The following is a 20,803-nucleotide window of genomic DNA, read 5'->3' as shown; positions in this document are numbered from 1 at the left end:
CTTTTCACATTCTGCTTTCCATCTTTGGGCATCATAAGGACCTCCCTGTGTGCTTTGCCTTCCAGATCGATTACTATTTCGATCTGTAAGTTCTGGATTACATGGAGTCTTCTAAGAGGGGTTCAATGAGGCTGCAGTGTGATTGAGCTTTAAGACCCATATTCCATCAACGTGGGTTGATGGAGTTGGAAAGTACCTTTTTAAAAACACCAGAAATACCAAGGGCAACTGAGGGTAGTTGAAATGAGAGAATAGAAAAACAAATTGCATGGGAGAGCAAGAGGAACACAGTTTTTCCACTGTTTTAATAGCAGGAAATTCAAAGAATGAATGGGTTCATTAAAGAATAAATTGGACAGAACTGTTAAAGATGATGAGGATATGACAGATATATTGAATGGAGTTTTCACAGCATTTTCACAAAGGAAGACCAAAAAATTCTAGTTATAGTAAACCAGACTAAATTATCCATAAAACATATATTGAAGTTATAAGAATATGTTATGCAAAATCTTGAAGGATTAAATATTCAAAAGGTTCTTGTTCCAAAAAATGGTGTTTCCCAGGGACCTGTTCTTCACAATGTTAATGAATGATGACCAGGATTTTGTACCATTATGTTTGCTGATGACATGAAGCTTTGTGGGCAGATAACCGGTATGAAGGATGTTATGTTATCTCTGAGAGACTCAGACTTCAGATAGGCTGAGATGGATTTTAATATCGATATATATGTAGGGTAATAACGCATATACAAACATTCAAAAATGGCAGTCAGAAAAAGACCATCAAGCCTGTCATGGTGCAACTTAACGCGAATTTTTTCCCCCAGGGTAGGAACTTTAGTGTTCCTTAAAGTAGTGGGGCAAGAGGGGAGTCAATGACAGGATGGCGCAGGTTTGCTGTTCTAAAAGGCCTGTTCTTTCTCCTTTCTAATGTACTGGAGGTGGTAGTGCTATGGATAATTTGAGGTGAATTTCTCTTTTCCTCTATACTGGGGGTAATGGTGCCAAGAGTAATTGAGGTGTTATATTAAGAGTATCACACAGGTGGTGAACTAGCACGTTAAAAAAAATTGCCTTTTTTTCTGTAGAAATTCGGTACTGGTACCTTTACAACATTGCAATCCTATCTCGCAATGGGCTTTTTTGCTAAAACTTTAATTGCTATAAAAAAAATTTCTGTTTCTAGAAACTGTGTCTCCATTGTCAAAATTGTCACCCTCAACGGTGGACTCTTCTCCCTCAGAGGGTGATGGGAAACGGAAGCGGAAGATTCCTCTCCTATCTAAACGCAAAGGAGATCAGCTTACTCTGGTTGAGTATCATACTACTTGTTGATTTTCGATCCATTCCCACTGCTAATAGTAGTTTGTAGTTAGATGAGATAACCCATTGTCTTTTAGAACCAAAGAAAATTAAGAGCAGGCATGTTGCTGTAGTTGACCTCAGTGCCCCTGAGTTAAGAAATATCAGTGCATTAGTGTTTCTGTTCATAACTGTGATTCATTGCCCACTACTGGAAGTTGTGCATGTGTGGACATTGAATGAGGTTAGGGTTGTGGTTGACTGTGATGAATAATTTATGGACATTCACTGTGTTGTCTCTCGTGAAGAACAACTACTTCGGTGAAATCCCAGTGCAGCTCGAATTATACCTCAGCATGTTGTTGCTTTCAGGCAAGGAAGGTGCAATGTTATTTTTTTTTTAAAAACTTAATTTTTTTATTTGTTCATGGGATGTGGGGGCAAGGCCAGCATTTATTGCCTATCCCTAATTTCCCCTGAGAAGATGGTGAGCCACCTTCTAGAACTGCTGCAGTCTGTATTCGTGAAATTGTTTGCCTTTGGAAGATCCCCCCAACACACTGCAGAGGATATGGGAAATAGTGCAATAAATGTTTTGCAATGAACTTGTTGGGTTCAGTATGCTGTTTACTGAACAGTAGTTGATTGGATTTAGTTTAAGTTTCAGCCAACTTTGATGTGTGGTCCCTTGGGATGTACTTCCCTGTGCAGTTCTAATTTGTTGCCAATAGATGACACAACTAAATGTCTCCTGAAAGGTTGTAAGAGTTATTTAATAAAAGAGTATGCATTTATATAGAACCTTTCTCAGGGCATCCCATGGGGTCACAGGCACTGAATTACTTTTGAAGTGCAGTCTCTGTTGTTATGTAGGCTAATGTGGTAACAAGATTGCAGACAGCAAGGTTAAATAACCAGTTCTTACTGGTGTTGGTTGAGGGATGAATGTTGACTGGGAGAACTCCCTGCTCCTTTTTGAATGGTGCCGTGGCATTTTTTACATTCAGTTGAACAGATAGACTGTTCCTTGGATTAATGTCTCATCTGCAAATGGCACTTTCAACAATGCATCATTCCCTCAGTACTGCACTGCAGTGTCAGTCTAAATTATTTGCTGAAGTCTTGGAGTGGAGTTTAAACCCTCAACCTTATGACATGGAGACGGTAGTGCTACCAACTGAGCCAAACTGCCCGTAAAATAGCATTACACCCCCAGCACCACTTGTACTTTCAGCAGTGAAATTTTTTTTCTCTTTTAATTTGCTGAGAAAATTAATTGATTCAAAATTGTGCTGCTAATTGAATGTCTCATTCCTTCAGCATCCTCCGCTAGAGCTTGGTTACACCATTACAGCAGATGATTTTGACTCAGAAAAGAAAGCAGGCCTTGACAGAATTAAAAAAGTGTTGGAGGAAAAGGAAGGTAAGGCAAAATTTGGGGTGAAGGTTGTCTTTGTTCATGACCATACTCCGTCTAGTGTTTTTAACCTGACTTGTACACAATGTGTTGAAGTGTACCTTGGGGTTATTAAACTCCTGCAGAATGAACCGTATTAATGTAGAATATGTGCTTGTAAGTGTGAGTGTACGAAGGAAGTGTCGAATCGATTGAAATTTCTGTAGCTTCAGCTGTGTTTGCTTAATTAGATTAATTAAAAGAAATGCTCTACCACTGAGGGTTGTTATTAAAAGAATACATCAGGAAATGGCTCTATATTGTTCATATCCTAGAGTCTCCATAACAGTAAAGCTGTGTAAATACATATTTAAACTGTGCTTAATTTTTTTTTCTCTCCTGCTATCCCCATGGATGCTGGCATCCCTCTGATACCTTGGTCAACTAGTAATTTTCCCTGTGAGCTTTGACAATGAACAACAACAGGCTATTCAGCTGTGGATAATAAAACTGAGCCTCGTCCTGTGCTTATCCAATGTTCTTACATTTCCAGCAGGGATCACTGGATAGTGAGCAGGGCCTAGAACCTTGGATGGTGATTTTCTTTCCCATAGCCCAGAGGTGTTGAAGCTAGTTGCAGCACCCTAGCTGCTGCCCTGTTTGAGGTCACACAATTCTATACAGACCAAGGGTGGAACCTGGGAAATTCTGGTCTTTGTGACTCGTTACCGCACCAGGAAGTGCATTTATCCACTACAACCCCTGGGACTTAAAATATTCTTAATAATGGCTGGGTAATCATAGCCTCCAATTCCTATTTTGCAGGGAGAATGTGTAACACCTTGTACCTAGTTAAACGCTCCCGAGTTTCCCATTATAGTGAATGGAGCATCTCAGCTACTGAACAGGGGTGTCCAAATTACAGCCGTGAGCCATGTGTAGCGCGCAAGCCCACATAGTCAAAGCAAATCCATTCTACTTCCACCTTTATTTCTTGCTGATTGGTTTGCCCTGTTTAAATTTTGTTGGTCTGGAGGTTTGGAACGGTCTGCTTTTAGGGCTATTGCTTCATTGATGGAAAAATCCTAAATGGAAACATCGAAATCAGTTAGTATGAGCAACTTCAGGTATGTGCAAACTAATCGGAACAATTATTTAAATTTGTTTGTGGGCTGCAAGGCAATATGGCATGCACCCAAACAGTGTATGAAGGCACAATGCTTTGAGCTCACGACATTTATAATCATTCGGGAATTCCTAAGATGAGAATTTTTTCTGCAGAAATTCATAAAAAGTGGTTAAGCAACAGAGCATAGTACTTAACTCTCAAAGTATTTCCATTTACAATTGGCTTTTACGGTTATATTTATTTTGAGATTTAACTGCATTTTTGGTACAGGAATGGAACAATGATCTTCCTGCCAATTAAAGTTCACTGACACTTTTGAACACGCTGTCGATCAGACTTAAATGATGCTTCTTGCTGTTAACAGAACCTTCAAAATCACCAGCTCCAATGATGACGTCGACGACAACAGCACCCACGCTGTCAATAACGTTCATGGCCCCAGCCGTTGCAAGCTCTGCTGATCCAACAGCCACTTCCGCTTCCATTTCTGCAATAGTCTCCAACCCTCTGCTGGACAGTTTGAAGAAGATGCAGAACTGCGCGAACTTGATTGCCACTTCAGGTGTGTAATAATAGGCCCGTGTGAACAGAGCAATGCTCATAACTGCCTAGTTTTGCTGCAGTATGACTTCAAAAATTTGACTAAATATCTTTTTAAGTGTCAGCACAGTAACTTGAGAAAGATCAGGCAGACTGAGCTTGTTGTAGGTACAACCAGAATCCTTTTCTCTGCTGAGTTAATTATTCAGCATGGTCCAATGATACACAGGTAATACTGTGCCTGTTTGCTGGCTGTTACGCTCCAATGTGAAATGAGTTTGGGCAGTGTTATTTCTGTTCCTAATGGGCATGGGCCTACAGCACAAAACTGTCCCTAATTTGGCACGGATTGGAAATCTGAGGGGCCACAGCATGGGGAATGGGGAAAATGTTACACTGCAGTAGGGGGTGCTCTTCTGAGTTTGGGGTTGAGGTAGAGTAGAGAGGGCTTTACTTCGCATTTGGATATGCTCTTTCAGAACTAACCAGGGAGTGCTCGATGCTGGGTGCTGAATATGCGAGGAATTCTATTCCCCAGCACTAAAACCCTCAACTAGATGAACTCAAATATTTCCTTAAGGAGAAGTAAAAAGCTTGCCTCATAACATTTCTTTCCCCTTCTGATTATGGTTGTTGTACTTTGCTTTCACTTGTCTACAAAAAAATCTCTTTGGTTTCTGATGTTTTCATCCTGATTGTGTTGGGTAGGACCATCTCACCACTTATGAATCATCTACTTGCTAGCATGACTCCAGTTACTATACTCAAAGCCTCTGAGCAGTAAGCGTTACTTCGGTTGCTCACTCAAAATATGATTATCCTTGTTGATGGTCCATAGATCCAGACTCTAGAATTGGAAAGATGTTCTTTACAAAATCAATGCTTTTTTCCTCATCATTTGCCAGTGTTAATATTTTGTATTTGAGCATTGTGTGAGGGCTGAGTATGCGTGGGGCTTTTGCTACAATATCAGCCTATAATGTATTATTGACAACCAGACAAACCAGTCCAAGTCAGAATTATGTGAAGTAGGTGATGGTGCTCTCATGATATTGCTACTGTTGTCCTCCTCGGTTATAGAGGTTGCAGCGGAGGGAGGTTCTATGGAAGTAATCTTGGTGAAATTCTGCAGTGCATCATATAGATTGGCGTTCGGCTGCCGTGCCTTCAGCTCCCTAGGCCCCGAGTTCTGGAATCCCTCCCTAAACCTCTCCGCCTCTTTACCGCTCTCTCCTTTAAGATGCTGCTCAAACCCTGCCTCTTTGACCAAGCTTTTGGTCACTTAACCTAATATCTCCTTATGTGGCTCGGTGTCCGATTTTGTCTGATAATGCTCCTGTGAAGCGCCTTGAGACGTTTTACTACGTTAAAGGTTCTATATAAATGCTTCTATATAAATTGTTGTTGATTGTACACGCTGCAGTGGTGGATGGGTGGATACTCAGTTCAGTGTCATGGGGACTGATCAAATGAGCTGCCGTGTCCTGAATGGTGTCAAGCTTCATGACTTTTGTAGCTGCGCCCATCCAGGTGAGTGGTGAGTATTCCATCACACTGCTGACTTGAGCCTTGTGGATGGTGGGGAGGCTTTGAGAGGTCAGGTGAGCGAATCATCGCAGAGTACTCCGTCTCTGCCCTGCTCTTGTGTTTTTCTGTCCCTTAATGTCATGTATAATATCTGCCTAAGATTTATTTATTTTACATGGTCAATAAACCATTACTCACTACTTGTTCCAATTTTAATGTGTTGATCTGCAACTTCATATAAATGGCAGGCTCAGAATATCTAAATTCAATTAACTTAGAATAAATCGTGCTCAAAATAATTAATTTGCTGTTATCACTTCCCTTCAAACCATCAGTCTTAAAGCAATTCTACCAAAATGATCAAATCTGCATATAGAAAGCGTTACAAGTTCAGGTTTCCTGCAGATACCTTCAGGATTTCAGTGGTGTCAGCTGTGTCCATAAGTAGATTGCACACCCTTTACGTGCTGGAGTTGACTCTCACTGCTTAGACTATAGCATAACCTAGAGGATGCACAATGGAATAACTTTTCAATTTGTTTTGAGCTGTCTGTGAAAACAAAATGGATTTGTACTTTCAACAGATGGAGCTGGATATTTATATCTAGGGAAGGATGCGTGTTAGTGATCACAGAATTTAAAAGCATCCTTTTCAGTTCTTAAAGCCTTGATTGTTTTGGTGACTTTTTATGATATGATCAACACTTTTTTTCCTTCCCAGATTCTGTTGTTGGAGTGACTTCAAGCAACATGGCTAAAGCTTCAGAGCCTTCCAGTAAAGCTTTCAAGAATGATTTATTGCCTTCTGCTACTACTCCTACTACAACTATGACAATGACAATGACAACTGACAATGCAGGGTTTAAGCCAATTGATGTTTTGAACTTTTCATGTCCCTCAATCACCCAGTCACTTATAACTCCAATCAATAAAACTGCTACCAAAGCCATCACCACCACCACCAACTCATGCCAGGTTTCTGCTCTACTTAGTGCACAGGAAAGTAAAGTTGTTAGCAAAGGGCCTGAAATGAGTGCAGCTGCATGTACTGGGAGTTCTGCATCTCCAAGCACAAGTTTTAGCCTGCCTAGCACAGTGACTGTAATCCCTACGGTCGTTGGTGCCACAGCTCCTTCACCTGTCAGCACACCTGAGTTTAAGCCAGTGTTTGGTCTGCCAGTGGCAAACCAGACCAGTGTAGTATCGGCAGCTTTGAGCTCGGGGATGCCAGTTACTGCACCCGTAAACTTGGTAGCACCAATAACATCAAGCTCCGCTACCTCAACCATTGCATTCAAACCAGTGTTTGGGAACTCTACGACGCCTGCAGCTTCGACCACCACATCTGCACCTTTCACATTTGGCCAGTCGATTCAAGCCGCAGTTAATAATGAAACTACTGTTCTCACAACTTCTACGAAATCAAGTTCAACTCTGTTTCCATTTGCAGCTTCCAATACATTAGCAAATTCAAACGTCAATTCAAACGTCAATTCAGAAGTGAAGGGCTCAAAAGCCGCATTTAGTTTTGGGTTAAATGTTGCTGTTTCTTCAAAACAGAGTACGACGCCTTCTGCTAGCAACAGCCTACCAACCCAGCAACCGTTTCAGTTTGGTTCCAACCCTTCAACAACCACCACTGCTGCACCCAGTGCTGTGTTCCAATTTGGGAAGACCCTTGCTGATACAGTTGCAACATCAGCTGGCCCTCCGGCTCCTGTCTTTGGACAGGCAACAGTGGTTACAAGCCAGGCATCGACAAGCATTGCACCCACTTCAAATTTATTTGGGAGTTTTGGCCCTTCAGTGTCAACACCTTCCACCACTTCAAGTGGCCAGCTCGCACTTGCATTTGGAAACTCGGCAAAAACATCCCTGTTTGGTAATGCCACAAGCACACCACCGTTTGGGGGCCCGACAGCCCAGCTTAACTTTGGAGGCACAGGCAGTCAATCATCGTTTGGGGCTAATGCTGCACCAACCCAACAAACCCCAAGTAAAGCCCCTGCCTTTGGGAATACTGCGACTCCCTTCAATTTTGGAGCTTCAACTGCCAAGTCAGCCTTTCCGAGTACCACTTCGCAGTCTACATTTGGAACTCCCAGCCAACCAGTGTTTGGAGGTGCTACAGCTCAAACTGGATTTGGATCAACTTCTACGCAACCGGCATTTGGCAGCACCTCAGCAAGTTTCTCATTCGGCACAACCACCTCTTCTACCGCTGCCTCAATGTTTAACACGACCAAGAGTTCGGGTAGCGGTGCAACTGGGTCAATCTTTGGCTCTTCACAAGCAGTTGGCTTTGGTTCATCAAACCAGCCAGTTGTAACAACCAGTGGTTTCAATATTGCTGCGTCAAATCCAAATATGGCTACAGCTGGCTTCTTCGGTTCAGGTCAGAGTGGATTTTGCTCTTCAAACCCTTCCGTCCCGTTTGCCACTTCCACCTCGACGTCATCATCTCAAAATATGTTTGGTTCATCATTGACTAACCAAGGCCCGCAGAACCAGAGCACTCCACAGTTCAACTTTGGAGCTGCAAACACAGTCGAGAACAAGCCTGCCTTTGGAGGTGAGTGAACCTTTATTCCTAGCCTTCTGACATTTAGAAAGTCGATGGGTTTTGCTGCACATACATAATAATCCCTCTTAGCAGAAGTTCCTGTGGACTTATTTTGTTCCCCGTTTCGTTAATCCTGATATTGCTTTTATAGATGTACAGAAACTGCAGCTGGGCCCTACAGATTGGTTTATAGTTTACCACTTATGGTCATACTTTCTTACAAACATCTGACTTAGTTCAGTTGGATTTGCATTTTTGCATTGTGTGGTGTTTTATGTTCTTCCAAAATGAGGAATACCAGTGATGGGGATTGGAACAATTTTCTGCTTTTGGGTAGCTGGTATAAAGCACTCTCATTGTAGGCATAGTACAAGAAGATGCAGAGTAAAGTTAGCTACTGTTCCATGACTATGTCTCATCCATAACCCCAAAAGAGCAACCCCATTATACCAGTGAGTCTTCCATTCTCCACATCGTCTGCTTTGGGTTTTTATCTGTGCCTTGTAGAAACTGGATTGAGACTGCCTCTTTTTTGCCAATTTTCTCCCTTTTTCTTCGTAAAGCTGTTGGATTCTGTTGGGGCCCGGTTCCATAGCGCCTGTCGTGCTAAAAACGTCCCAAAGTGAGTCACCACCAAAGAACTACTTTTGAAATGTAGTCATTGTTACTATGTAGACAAATTTGGCAGCAAACTTGCAAGACCCCACAAACACCAAGGAGATGAATAACCAGTTAATTTCATTTAGTAGTGCTTAAGAGATGAATGTTGGCCAGAACATCAGGAGAATGCTGTCTTCGTCTTTGGAAAAAGTACTATAGGATCTTTTATATCTGTCTGAAAGAGTAGATAGGACTTCGTTTTGTTATGTTAACAATCTGTTTGTTGCATATGATCTTTTTTTAAGTCACTAGCACAGGCGAATTGGGACGAATTACCTGGCTTCTGAGCTGAACTTTGTCTGCTTCTAAGTCCAGACTGATTGTTCCTTGTTAACCACCATAATGACCAAACTTAGTTTGAAGCTGCTTCCCATGTCCTAACCTGCACCAAGTCCCGACCATACGCGCATTGACCATGACCTGCCACCTTCCTGATCTTTATGGTTTATACCTGGCAGTGCATTTGCTCATGAAAACATTGGTTGGCTAATTTTCAGTTGCTTAATGCCAGGCTAAACACTGCTCTTAACACGACCAAGAGTTCGGGTAGCGGTGCAACACTTCCTAACAGTTCTGTTAGGAATCCAGTTGGGACTTCTCTACAGTGAAGGGGAGTTTCAAAACCTCGAGTTTAGAGATCTCAAAAACATTATGTTTTATTTAAAAGGTTAGGTCTTCTGAGAAGACACTTTTTCTTTGGTTTTGGGGCAGTTCTGTTGGTCTGTGTGTGAGGCCAGTTATTTTGTGAATACGAAATGTAGGGGCTCATAAGTTGAGACTTAGACTTGAGGGAGAGCGGTTGGAGCCCACTGTTACTGAACCACTCTATTCTGTGGAAGTAGAACTTTTAGGTATTAAGTCCAGGAACATTGTGTGCCTTGAATTCTGTGCCAAGTCACGTTTTTGGTTGTGGATGGGACAGCAAAATGAAAATGTTAGTATTTCACCACAAAATAGTTTATTTTCCTCCTGTCCTCTCCTAAATGCATCAAGCCCCTCACTGAAGTAAAGACCCAGGGTGCTGGTTGCCCAAGTTGTCATAATTCTTGACTTTCAACTGAAAATGCTGAGGACATCACAAAAGCATCCCTTCACCCAAGAGTGTTGTGGCCAACTCAAGTGTCTCTACTGCTACTCCAGTTTAGATCAGGTGACTCAGCACAGGCTATCGGTGGATCCTGAGACTTTGTGGTCTGTTGGGCTCAAAGATGGGGACATCACCTCTGTGCCGTTGGAGGACTTTATAAGGAGATGCATTTTAAAAAGTTATCCATTGAACTCCTGTACAGAAATGCTTTTATTGAGGTCAGCACAGCCAGCTCCCAATATACGAGTCTTGCACATTTGGCATTAATAACTAGGCAGAAGTTTACAGGGTCTGGGCTTTTAAAGCAGTTTTGCTCCATCCACAAAGAGCTTTGGTCTTTTTTTACATGATGATCCTGCCTGAACAATTTGAACTTTTTTTTAAAAAATGACACTGATGTGCTCTTTGTAGCATCCTGGTTATTCAAGTTTTGGTGTTGCAGTGCTGTGGCGGTAAATAAGCTACATTAGTGCATACGAACAAAATGTTAAAAATGAGTAAGGACCTTTTCAGCCCACCTTAATTAATTTGTCGAGAAAGACCCTTCTGTCTTTTTTTTTCTCCCCCCCCCCCCCCCCCCCCACCTTGCACTGCCTTCAACATTCGAATGCCTCCTTATGCTATGGTCTGACCAGAGAATGGTACAATTTGAGCAAGACTTCCTCTAATTTGTACTCTGCTATTTTGGCTATATAGTTCAGATTTCTTTGTTCTATTTCTATACTGCTGTGGAGTGGTTGGACGTATTGTTAGGGCACCTAGATCTCCTTCAACTTTATTCTTGGCTATTTCAACACCATTGATGGAGTTCATGCATTGCACACACTTTTTCTTCCTCCGTGCAGTGCTTTACACTCATCTGTACTGAATTTAATCTGCCATTTGTTTCATCCAGATACGTACTTTGTCTAATTTTGTATTTCCCAAGCAGCCTTCTCAGAATCACCCACTCCTCTTAGTTTTGTATCATCTACAAATTTAACTAGAATACTTCTTGACATAACTCCTCCAACAATTACTTCTGGGTTTCTGCCCTTTAGCCAATTTCTTGGCCATTCACAAAGTTTACTTTGAATTCCCCTCACTTTAAACTTAATTAGTAGCCTGTTGTGTGGAACCTTGTCAAATGCCTTTTGAAAATCTTTGGGCTTTCCTCAGTTCACTTGAGATGTTCCTTCCTCAAAAAAGTCAGAGGTTGGTCAGTCATGACCATTGCTTTGTAAATCGATGTTGACTCCTGTTTACTAGTTTATTATTGCACATAGCCAAATTTATTCCTGATTAATTCCATTGAAGCAGTGTCCTTTGTATTGGGAAATAATGGTATCAGTATGATTGTTCCTCCTCCTGAAGATGCTGACTCTCATTGAAATACAATTCCCTGGGTGCTTTATCCTTCACATGTGAGCCTGGACAGCAAGGGCAGGGTGTTCATGATGCAGGAGGGAGGGCTTCAGATTTTTGGGGCATTGGGACCAGTTCTGGGGCAGGAGGGACCTGTTCAAGATGGACGGGTTGCACCTCAACAGAGCTAGGATCAATGTATTCGGGAGGTTTGCTTGTGCTGTAGGGTGGGGGTGTGTTAAATTAATTTGGCAGGGGGTGGGCATCAGGATGTAGCATTAGAAAGGAGACACAAGGTTCACAAAGGATTGGGAGAGACAGCAGTAGAGTATGAAGAAGTACAGTATTAGGTGGGATCAGACTAAGAGACAGTACAAGGTCTAAGATCGGTTTGGAATGCATGTGTGTACACACACAAAGCATGGTAAATAAGGGTGCTGAGCTGCAGGCGCAAATAGCCACATGGGAAGATGGTGTAGTGGCGGTAACGGAGACCTGGCTCAAAAAAGGGCAGGATTGGTACTAAATATTCTTGGATACATGGTGTTCAGGAAAGATTGGGAAGGAAAAAAAGGAGTGGGAGGTGGCAGTATTGATTAAGGAGAATATTTCAGTGCTAGAGAGAGAGGATGTCCTTGAGAGGTCAAGGACAGAATCTATTTGGTTAGAGTTAAGAAACAATAGAGGTGCCATTACACTACTGGGTGTATTCTATAGGCCACCAACTGGTGGGAAGGATATAGAGGAGCAAATTTGCAGGGAAATTAGAGAGGTGCAAGAACTATAGAGCAGTGATAATGGGGACTTCAACTATCCTAATATAGACTGGGTTAGTAATAGTGTAAAGGGCAAAGAGGGGGAGGAATTTCTGAAGTGTGTTCAGGAGAACTTTCTTGATCAGTATGTTTCCGGCGCAACAAGGAAGGAGGCATTGCTGGATCTGGTTCTGGGGAATGAGGTGGATCCAGTGGAGCAAGTGTCGGTAGAGGAACATTTAGGGAACAGTGATCATAGTATCATAAGGTTTAGATTAGTTATGGAAAAGGACAAGGAGCAATCTAGAATAAAAATACATAATTGGAGGAGGGCCAATTTCAGTGGGTTGAGAATGGATCTAGGCCCAGGTAAATTGGAATTGAAGATTGGCAGACAAAACTGTAATCGAACAATGGGCGGCCTTTAAAGAGGAGATGGTTTGGTTACAATCTAGGTACGTTCCCATGAGGGGGAAAGGTAGGGCAACCAAAGCCAGAGCTCCCTGGATGATGAAAGAGAGAGAGAGTAAGATGAAGCAGAAAAAGGGGCGTACGACAGATGTCAGGTTGATAATACAAGTGAGAATCAGGTTGAATATAGAAAGTACTGAGGAGAAGCGATAAAGGAAATAAGAGGGGCAAAGAGGGAGTGGAGAATAAACTGGCGGCTACCATATAAGGGAATCCAAAAGTCTACTATAGGCAAACAAATAGTAAATGGGTAGTAAGAGGAGTTGTGGGGCCAATTAGGGACCAAAAAGGAGATCTATGCACGGAGGCAGAGGGCATAGCTGAGGTTCTAAATGAGTACTTTGCGTCTGTCTTTACCGAGGAAGAAGATGCTGCCAAAGTCACAGTAAAAGAGAAGGTAGTTTAGATACTGGATGGGGTGAAAATTGATGATGAGCAGGTACTAGAAAGACTAGTTGTATTTAAAGTAGATAAGTCTCCCGGTCCAGATGGGATGCATCCTAGGTTGCTGAGGGAAGTAAGGATGGAAATTGCAGAGGTACTAGCCACTATCGTCCTTCAGATATGGGAGGTGGTGCCAGAGGACTGGAGAATTGCAAATGTTACACCCTTGTTCAAAAAAGGGTGTAAGGATAAACCCAGCAACTACAGGCCAGTCAGTTTAACCTCGGTGGTGGGGAAGCTTTTAGAAATGATAATCTGAGACAAAGTTACTTGGATCAGTATGGATTAATAAAGGAAATCCAGCACAGATTTGTTAAAGGCAAATTGTGTTTAACTAACTTGATTGAGTTTTTTGATGGACTTTCAAAACATGTTTGATAAAGTGCCACAAAATTGAAGCCCATGGAATAAAAGGGGCAGTGGCAGCATGGATACGAAATTAGCTAAGTGACGGAAAACAGAGACTAGTGGTGGTTGGTTTTTTTTCGGACTGGAGCAAGATATACAGTGGTGTTCCCCAGAGGTTGGTACTAGGATCAATTTTTTTAATATATTAATGACTTTGATTTGGGTGTACAGGGCACGGTTTCCAATTTTGCAGATGACACAAAACTCGGAAGGGTAGTAAACAATGAGGAGGATAATAATAGACTTCTAGAGGACATAGACAGGCTGGTGGAATGGGCAGACGCATGGCAGATAAAATTTAATGCAGAGAAATGCAAAGTGATACATTTTGGCAGGAAGAACGAGGAGAGGCAATGTAAACTAAATGGTACAATTCTAAAGGGGGCGCAGGAACCGAGAAACCTGGGGGTATATGGGCACAAATCTTTGACGGTGGCAGGACAGGTTGAGAAAGCGGTTTAAAAAAGCATACGGAATCCTGGGCTTTTTAAATGGAGGCATAGAGTGCAAAAGCAAGGAAGCTATGTTGAACCTTCATAAAACACTGGTTTGGCCACAACTGGAATATTGTGTCCAATTCTGGGCACCACACTTTGGGAAGGATGTGAAGGCCTTAGAGAGGGTGCAGAAAAAATTTACTAGAATGGTTCCAGGGATGACTGATTTCAGTTACGTGGATAGACTGGAGAAGCTGGGGTTGTTCTCCTTAGAGCAGAGAAGGTTGAGAGGAGATTTGATAGAAGTGTTTAAAATCATGACTGGTTTAGATAAAGTAAATAAAGAGAAACTGTTCCCATTGACAGAAGGGTCGAGAACCAGAGGACACAGATTTAAGGTGATTGGCAAAAGAACCAAAGGTGACATGAGGAAAAACCTTTTTACGCAGTGAGTGGTTAGGATCTGGAATGCGCTACGTGAAAGGGTTGGTGGATGCAGGCTCAATCGTGGCTTTCAAAAAGGAATTGGATAAATATTCAAAGAGAAAAATTTGCAGGGCTATGTGGAATGGGACGAACTGGATTGCTCTTACAAAGAGCCGGCACAGGCTCATTGGGCCAAATGGCCTCCTTCTGTGCTGTAACAATTCTATGATTCAATTACAGACCGCATCACAGCTGATCCTGTTCTCGATTAATGACCACATGCAATGTCCAGCAAGGATCACTGGATAGCAATTAGGAGCTGAAACCTGGCTCATTTTCTCCACCTGGCCCACAGATGTTATGAGTGGTTACAGGCACAGGTTTGGTCAGTGTGATATCAAATTCAGTCAACTTTTGCACCTAATGGGAGCAGTGATGGTTAGAGCTCTTTTTTTAAAAAAATGGCAGTTTCGCTTAATTTCTTTAATTATTGCTGAAAAATATTGTAAATGAACAGAATTGCAGTGGTTTGATTTAACATGACCAGGGTTGTCTGGGATCTCAAATCATATGGCTGAAATTCTAACATTGAATGAAGTGTTTGCTGAAGTAATGGGTAATCCAGTCAGCTGTGTGGCTTGGCTTGGTGACTTGATTGGTTTCATTGTCCCTGTGGCAGGTTGCACATTTACACCCATAGTTTCATACACAATAGTTTGTTGCCTGAACTGTCGGGGCCAGGATTTCCCCATGAGAGCAGAGGGAAAATAACATCCCCACAAAATATTGAGCGGGTATGCAGGTCACTTTTTTGAGTGCCTTTTTGTTATCTGGCTTCAGAGCTGCATTGACATGGGTGAGATTTAGGGGATTGAAGGCACAGTCAAAGTCACAGATCTTGAGGCTTTTGAAGACCATGAGACAGCAAGGTGCTGACGGATTCCGTGGATAATAGTGGCCTTAAGTGCCTTCCCCAAGTGGCTAAGATGTGTTGGCAAGCAATATATCTGAAGGACAACGTAGCTTAGCTCGATCCTATTCTCACATAATATCCACATGGATACTTTCTAGCCAGGGTTACTGAAAGCATTCAGGATTGGGAAACCTGGATGTTTTTTTTTGTCCCTTCATAGCCCAGGGGCACCAACGCCAACTGTACTGCCCCTACTGCCACCCAGGAAGTGCTGAATTAATTTAGCAGAGTGCAGGACCGAACCTGGAACCTTTTGGTCGGTATGACTCCATTGCATGTTGCATTTATGAACTGAGCCACTGTGGAGCTTGGAAGTTTTGAAATTGCTCTGTAATGGTTATTGGCTTGTATGTAATCCAACTCCAGTGTAGAAAGCTGAGTCACTGCAGGTGAACCTTCAAAAATTATGTTGAGGTCAGTGTGAGTCTACGTGGAATGGTGTGAATACAGCGTAAAGTGTAAATCCATTTTTTTGTCCTAACCAAACTTAACCATCAATAATTGTTGCTGGTGACGGTCGCCATTTATTTTTTATTTTTAAATTTCACTAGGGTTCAACTTTGGAACTCCCAGTTTGAATTTTGGGACTGGTAAGTTAATGCGATGCTACAGAGTCTGCAAGCTTTGGCTGCTCACTGCTGGCTGCTTTCTACCAGTAGCTACGGGAGACACTGCTTTAGAACACCATTTTGACTTGATTCTGCTGTCTCTGCTCTTGGCTCCAGCAAGGCTAGCTGCTTAACAGAAACGGTACAGATGTGTTTCTGTAAAGATGCATTTGTTAATAACCTTAGCTGCTGCTTCAGTAGTTATCTTTCACTTACCACAGGTAGCAAATTCAACCAGGAAATGGGAGCAATATATGTAAGTGACAAAGAATTGATCTTAATATATGAAGATAAAAAGCTTTCTTTCCTTTATGGTACTGCATCAATGTAGGTGACTGTTATACCACAAAATTATATGAGTAATAGTTGACATTAGTTCCCCTCTCCCCTGACACTGTCGATAGCTGGTTCCTTCTAGGCTGGGCAGTGCAGGTGGTATTTGTGTGCTCAAATATTCCATGTGCAGTCTATTGGAATAAGAGAGAAATTTTAATTGTAGTAAGTATTTCTACATTGAGCTGAACATTTTTCAGGGAATTAGAATGTGCACTGCCTTAGTTGCTAGATCAGCATGGTAACTTTGGTGGAGCACACATTGTTATGGCAAAAACTTTCTTAAACACTCATTAGGAACATGTACCCAGTTCTTATTTTTACAACCTAGCAAGGGTGTCTGAAAATCCAGAGAGGTTACAGCTTCCTTTATTTTCTGAATGCAATAGCCCACAACACCAAGGTAGCACCTGACCAAGTATGGATCCAAGGATCTCACAAAACTGAGGGCAGTAGGAAAACCCTCCACTAGTTGAAGTCCTACCTGAATACAGGAAGCTGCTCATGATTGTTGAAGACCCATGACATCGCTGCTGGAGTTCCTCAACAGTATTCTCAGCCCAACCATCTTAACCTGCTTCATCAGTCTGGCATAAGGTCAGGAGTGAGGATGTTCACTGATGTTTCTGTAGCGTTCAGCCAAATTCTCAACTTCAATAACAAAGCAGCCCATGCCTGCCTACAGTAGGACTTGGGCAACATCCCAGCTTTGGCTGACAAGTGGCAGGTAACATCGAGCCATAAGTTTCAGAGTGTGATCACCCCTAACAAGAAAAGGCCCAAGCACCTTCATTCAGTGACACCACTATCGCGGAATCCCCCACCATCAACATCATGGGAGTCACTAATGACGAAGCTTAATTGGACCAGCCATATCAACGCTGACAAGAGCAGGACAGAGGCTAGATAACCTATGACCGGTGGCTCATCCCTGACCCCCTCAATGCGCCCCTCTTAATTTTGCTGTAAACTATGCTTGTCCAAGATTCCTATATATATTTACTATTATGTAGGTTTACAACACCAAGGGACTGATGAACACTGCATTGTGCATTATACATTACCTCTTCCATACATATACTGGAACTTTATGCATGTACAATAGATTGAGTGGCAATGCCTGAAAAGTGCAAATTCCTAAGTCCTGGAGTGAGCAACACAAGTGGATCATGCAAAATCCGAATAGTTGGCAACTTTAGATTCTACACTTCGCTAGGATATCACTCATGATTCCTATCTAATAACTCCAGTTGAAAAGTACACCTCTATGGACATTGGATATGTCTGAGGCCTCCTTTGGTGGAGTAGCCCACCAGTGCTCAAGCATGTAGAATGACCACTTGGCAGTGTACTAGAAGGCTACCATGGCTGTGCAAATGTATCCAACAGTAGTCAGCACCTCGAGGAAGTGGGAGGAAAGTGTTTTTTTTAAAAAAGTTAAAACATTGACCTTTCAGAAATGTCTGTGAATTCCTGATTAAGTTAGCCATTTTAGCTTGGTTTTGAGAGATAGACTGCATCTGGTACATGTGCTTTATCTTGTGACTCAATTTGTGCCACATGCCATTTTGTATTTGTTCCTCACTGCTTTAGCTGTTTGGGATTTTACATGGCACGGGGAGGGGCTTGTGTTGACTAATGTTTCACCCATATTAACTGCTGCAGTTCCTGACTTGTGTAGGGTTTGCTCAATAAATGCAGGCAGTCGGAGCCAAGATGTCAGAGGTACCTGCCCTCCTTTTGTCTTTGAACAGAATAACGCATCCACACCTCTCTGGTTTTGTGGTGCTATTTTGGGTTTTCTGTACCTTGGCTCTGTTTACACTGCAGAACTGCGACAGGTTTGGAAAATTTTGAGAGATAAAGAAAATAACTTTGAAAATGATCCACTTGGACTCCAATGATCTACAAAACAGATCGTCTAAATGTTTTTGGTATTTTTAACCTAAAGTGACATTGAGCTTGGATTGGCAGGATGTGGGTATGTCATTTCTGCCCTTGCTGTGTTCCCTATCGTGGCTGTGCCAGGATGGGTAGATGATTAACAGAAGCAGGATGCTTCTCCACAGAGAGCAAGAATTATGAGCTTGAAGAGTGGCAGTAACCTGGGGATAGATCTTCAGTCTGCCCACGGGGCTGGGAATGAGCAAACTGATAGATTGTAGGAGAATAGAATTTCCAAATATATTTTGGACACAATTGGGCTATGCTAGTACCAATTCCCAGACTGTACTCCACATTATTTATCATAGAATCGGTCTGTTACTTCATCTGAAGTTGCACTTAATTGCCAATGACAGTGTGAACATGGATCGAGTTAAGTCCATATTATTCTTGGAGCCCATATTGATTGAAATATTATGAATGTTCGAAGTATGTAGGTCATGGACACGCTGAGAGCTCTAAGAGGGCGAGAGCACATGGCCCAGATGGATTGCATACCATGGTATTTAAGGAAATGGCTAATGAAAATCAATCACATTTTCAGGGTTCAGTGTAAACAGCATCCAAGGATTGGAGAAGGGCAAATGTAACACCAATTTATAAAAGATAATAAAGATAACTCTAGGAACTATTGACCAATAGTAGGTAAAACACTACAGGACATCTTGAAGGAGGGAATAATCGGCTAAGGGGAGCAGAAAGACTTTGTGGGACTGTAAAGTAGAGATTTGCATCTGTAAAATTAGAAATTTCTCATTCTTTCACAAATGCAAAGATATTTTAGCATTTGCTACTGATTCTGTATAAAGTGGATAGGCAAAAGCCTGATGTTATCTCCTGTTGGTTCTTCCAGGGATTACTGCACCTGGATTTGGACAGAGTACTCCAAGTGGCAGCTTTTCCTTTGGGACTGCGAGTACTCCAGCATCAAACTTTGGGAGTCCAGGAGCAGGTGCAGCAGCAGCAGCAGCATCGGCATTTGGTAAGAAAGTACCCATCATCACAGACCCGATTCTGTGGCTGAGCCTGTTGTGTGTAAATACAATGATTGTCTGCTTCACCTCATCAGTTCCATTGAATGAGCATCTCTAGTGGCTTAGTGAGGAAATAGACCATGCAGACTACTAGTTTCCTGTCTGCTGGATTAGCTGACCAAGCCAGCTCAGAAGGCTGTGTGTACATCAGATGGTTGTGGTAGAGTTGCTGTTGGGAATAATTACCAGAATGCAGGGTATAGAAATCATATTCTGGACGTGTCTGACTTGTGCAGCCTAACCTGTTTCATTGATTCACTGGCTGTTAACTACATCCAGATTGTATTTAGATGATATGTGGGACCCTGGATGACTACAGATCCCAAAAGGAATTAAGCATTGTAGGCCTGCAGTGTCAGCAGGCAGGCTTCATGGCATGAGCAGTCATCCACTATTGTAGCCAGTAGCTTTTTCGAGCTTGTGGTAGAATGAGAGCTGTTTCTGAGTGTAGGGTGCAGAGTTGTGGCTTTAAGGACAAAGCTATTGATCAAATCATTCACTTGCAATTGGGGTAAAAATCCTCCTCAAAGGAATTGAGCTCCCATGCAAGCCGGGCCCACTGGGACCAAATAAATATACTCGTCAATGTATTGCCATAGGTATCGTTGGGCCACTATGCAAATCATGCTCTAGAAATTGCTGTACAATGGCGATCACTGACTACTTCAGTGAATCTAGTGACCTCTGTGCACAATCAAAAGCCGAGACCCTCTTTAAAAAGAAGACACTGTTCCTGCAAGTTTGATAAGCTCACCCAAGGAAAAAACACTGATCCAGGATGCCAATTTCAGTCCACACTTTTCCAGGAACTCTGCAAACTATTCAAGACTAGAAAGACGTTTTTTTAATTCATTCTCAGGATGTGGGTGTTGTTGGCAAGGCTGACATTTATTGCCCATTTCTAGTTGCCCTGAGGTGGTGTGTCACCACAGTCCGTGTAGTGAAGGTTTGATACGATAGAGTGGCTTGCTAGGCCACTTCAGAGGGTAGTTAAGAATCAACTAAATTGGTGTGGGACTGGAGTCCTGTATAGGCCAGACTGGGTAAGGACAACAGGTTTCCTTCCCTAAATGGCATTAGTGAACCTGTTGGAGTTTTTATGACAATTGGACAGCTTCAGTCACTTTTTATATCATTTCCAGACTTTTGAAACACAATTCAAATTCTTAAATTGCCATGATGGGATTTGAACACTCATTCTCTGGATTACTTGTCCAGTAACATAACCACAATGCTACTGTATCCCTTCAGGCAGCAATCAAAAAGCCTGATGAAGTGATTAAACAGAACAGTTCTTGGAAAATTGAGTCTTATCCAAGGAGGACACTGTTTGCAAGAAGCCTTGTTCACGTAGAACTCGAGTTCAGGAAACAATAAGTTTTAAACTGGGAGAGGCAAGGGCAGCTCTAAAATTGAA

General features: G+C 42.3%; 1 protein-coding gene across 2 annotated transcripts in view; it reads left to right on the top strand.

Annotated features, from left to right (window-relative positions):
* The window catches only part of pom121 (POM121 transmembrane nucleoporin), a 49,300-nt gene that overhangs the window by 24,668 nt on the left and 3,829 nt on the right, over positions 1-20,803 (top strand). The window contains exons 8-13 of one of the 2 annotated variants that reach the window (XM_068008046.1): positions 1,192-1,316; positions 2,628-2,730; positions 4,197-4,394; positions 6,621-8,471; positions 16,019-16,057; positions 19,206-19,334. In XM_068008046.1, the coding sequence (XP_067864147.1) occupies positions 1,192-1,316; positions 2,628-2,730; positions 4,197-4,394; positions 6,621-8,471; positions 16,019-16,057; positions 19,206-19,334 (2,445 nt within the window). The remainder of the gene's footprint in view (positions 1-1,191; positions 1,317-2,627; positions 2,731-4,196; positions 4,395-6,620; positions 8,472-16,018; positions 16,058-19,205; positions 19,335-20,803) is intronic. The other variant, XM_068008048.1, reaches the window with a different exon arrangement.

Source organism: Heptranchias perlo, chromosome 28, assembly GCF_035084215.1.
Source record: "Heptranchias perlo isolate sHepPer1 chromosome 28, sHepPer1.hap1, whole genome shotgun sequence".
NCBI lineage: Eukaryota > Metazoa > Chordata > Chondrichthyes > Hexanchiformes > Hexanchidae > Heptranchias > Heptranchias perlo.
Note: the sequence above shows the minus strand (reverse complement) of the source record. Positions and strands in the feature narration are given on the sequence as shown.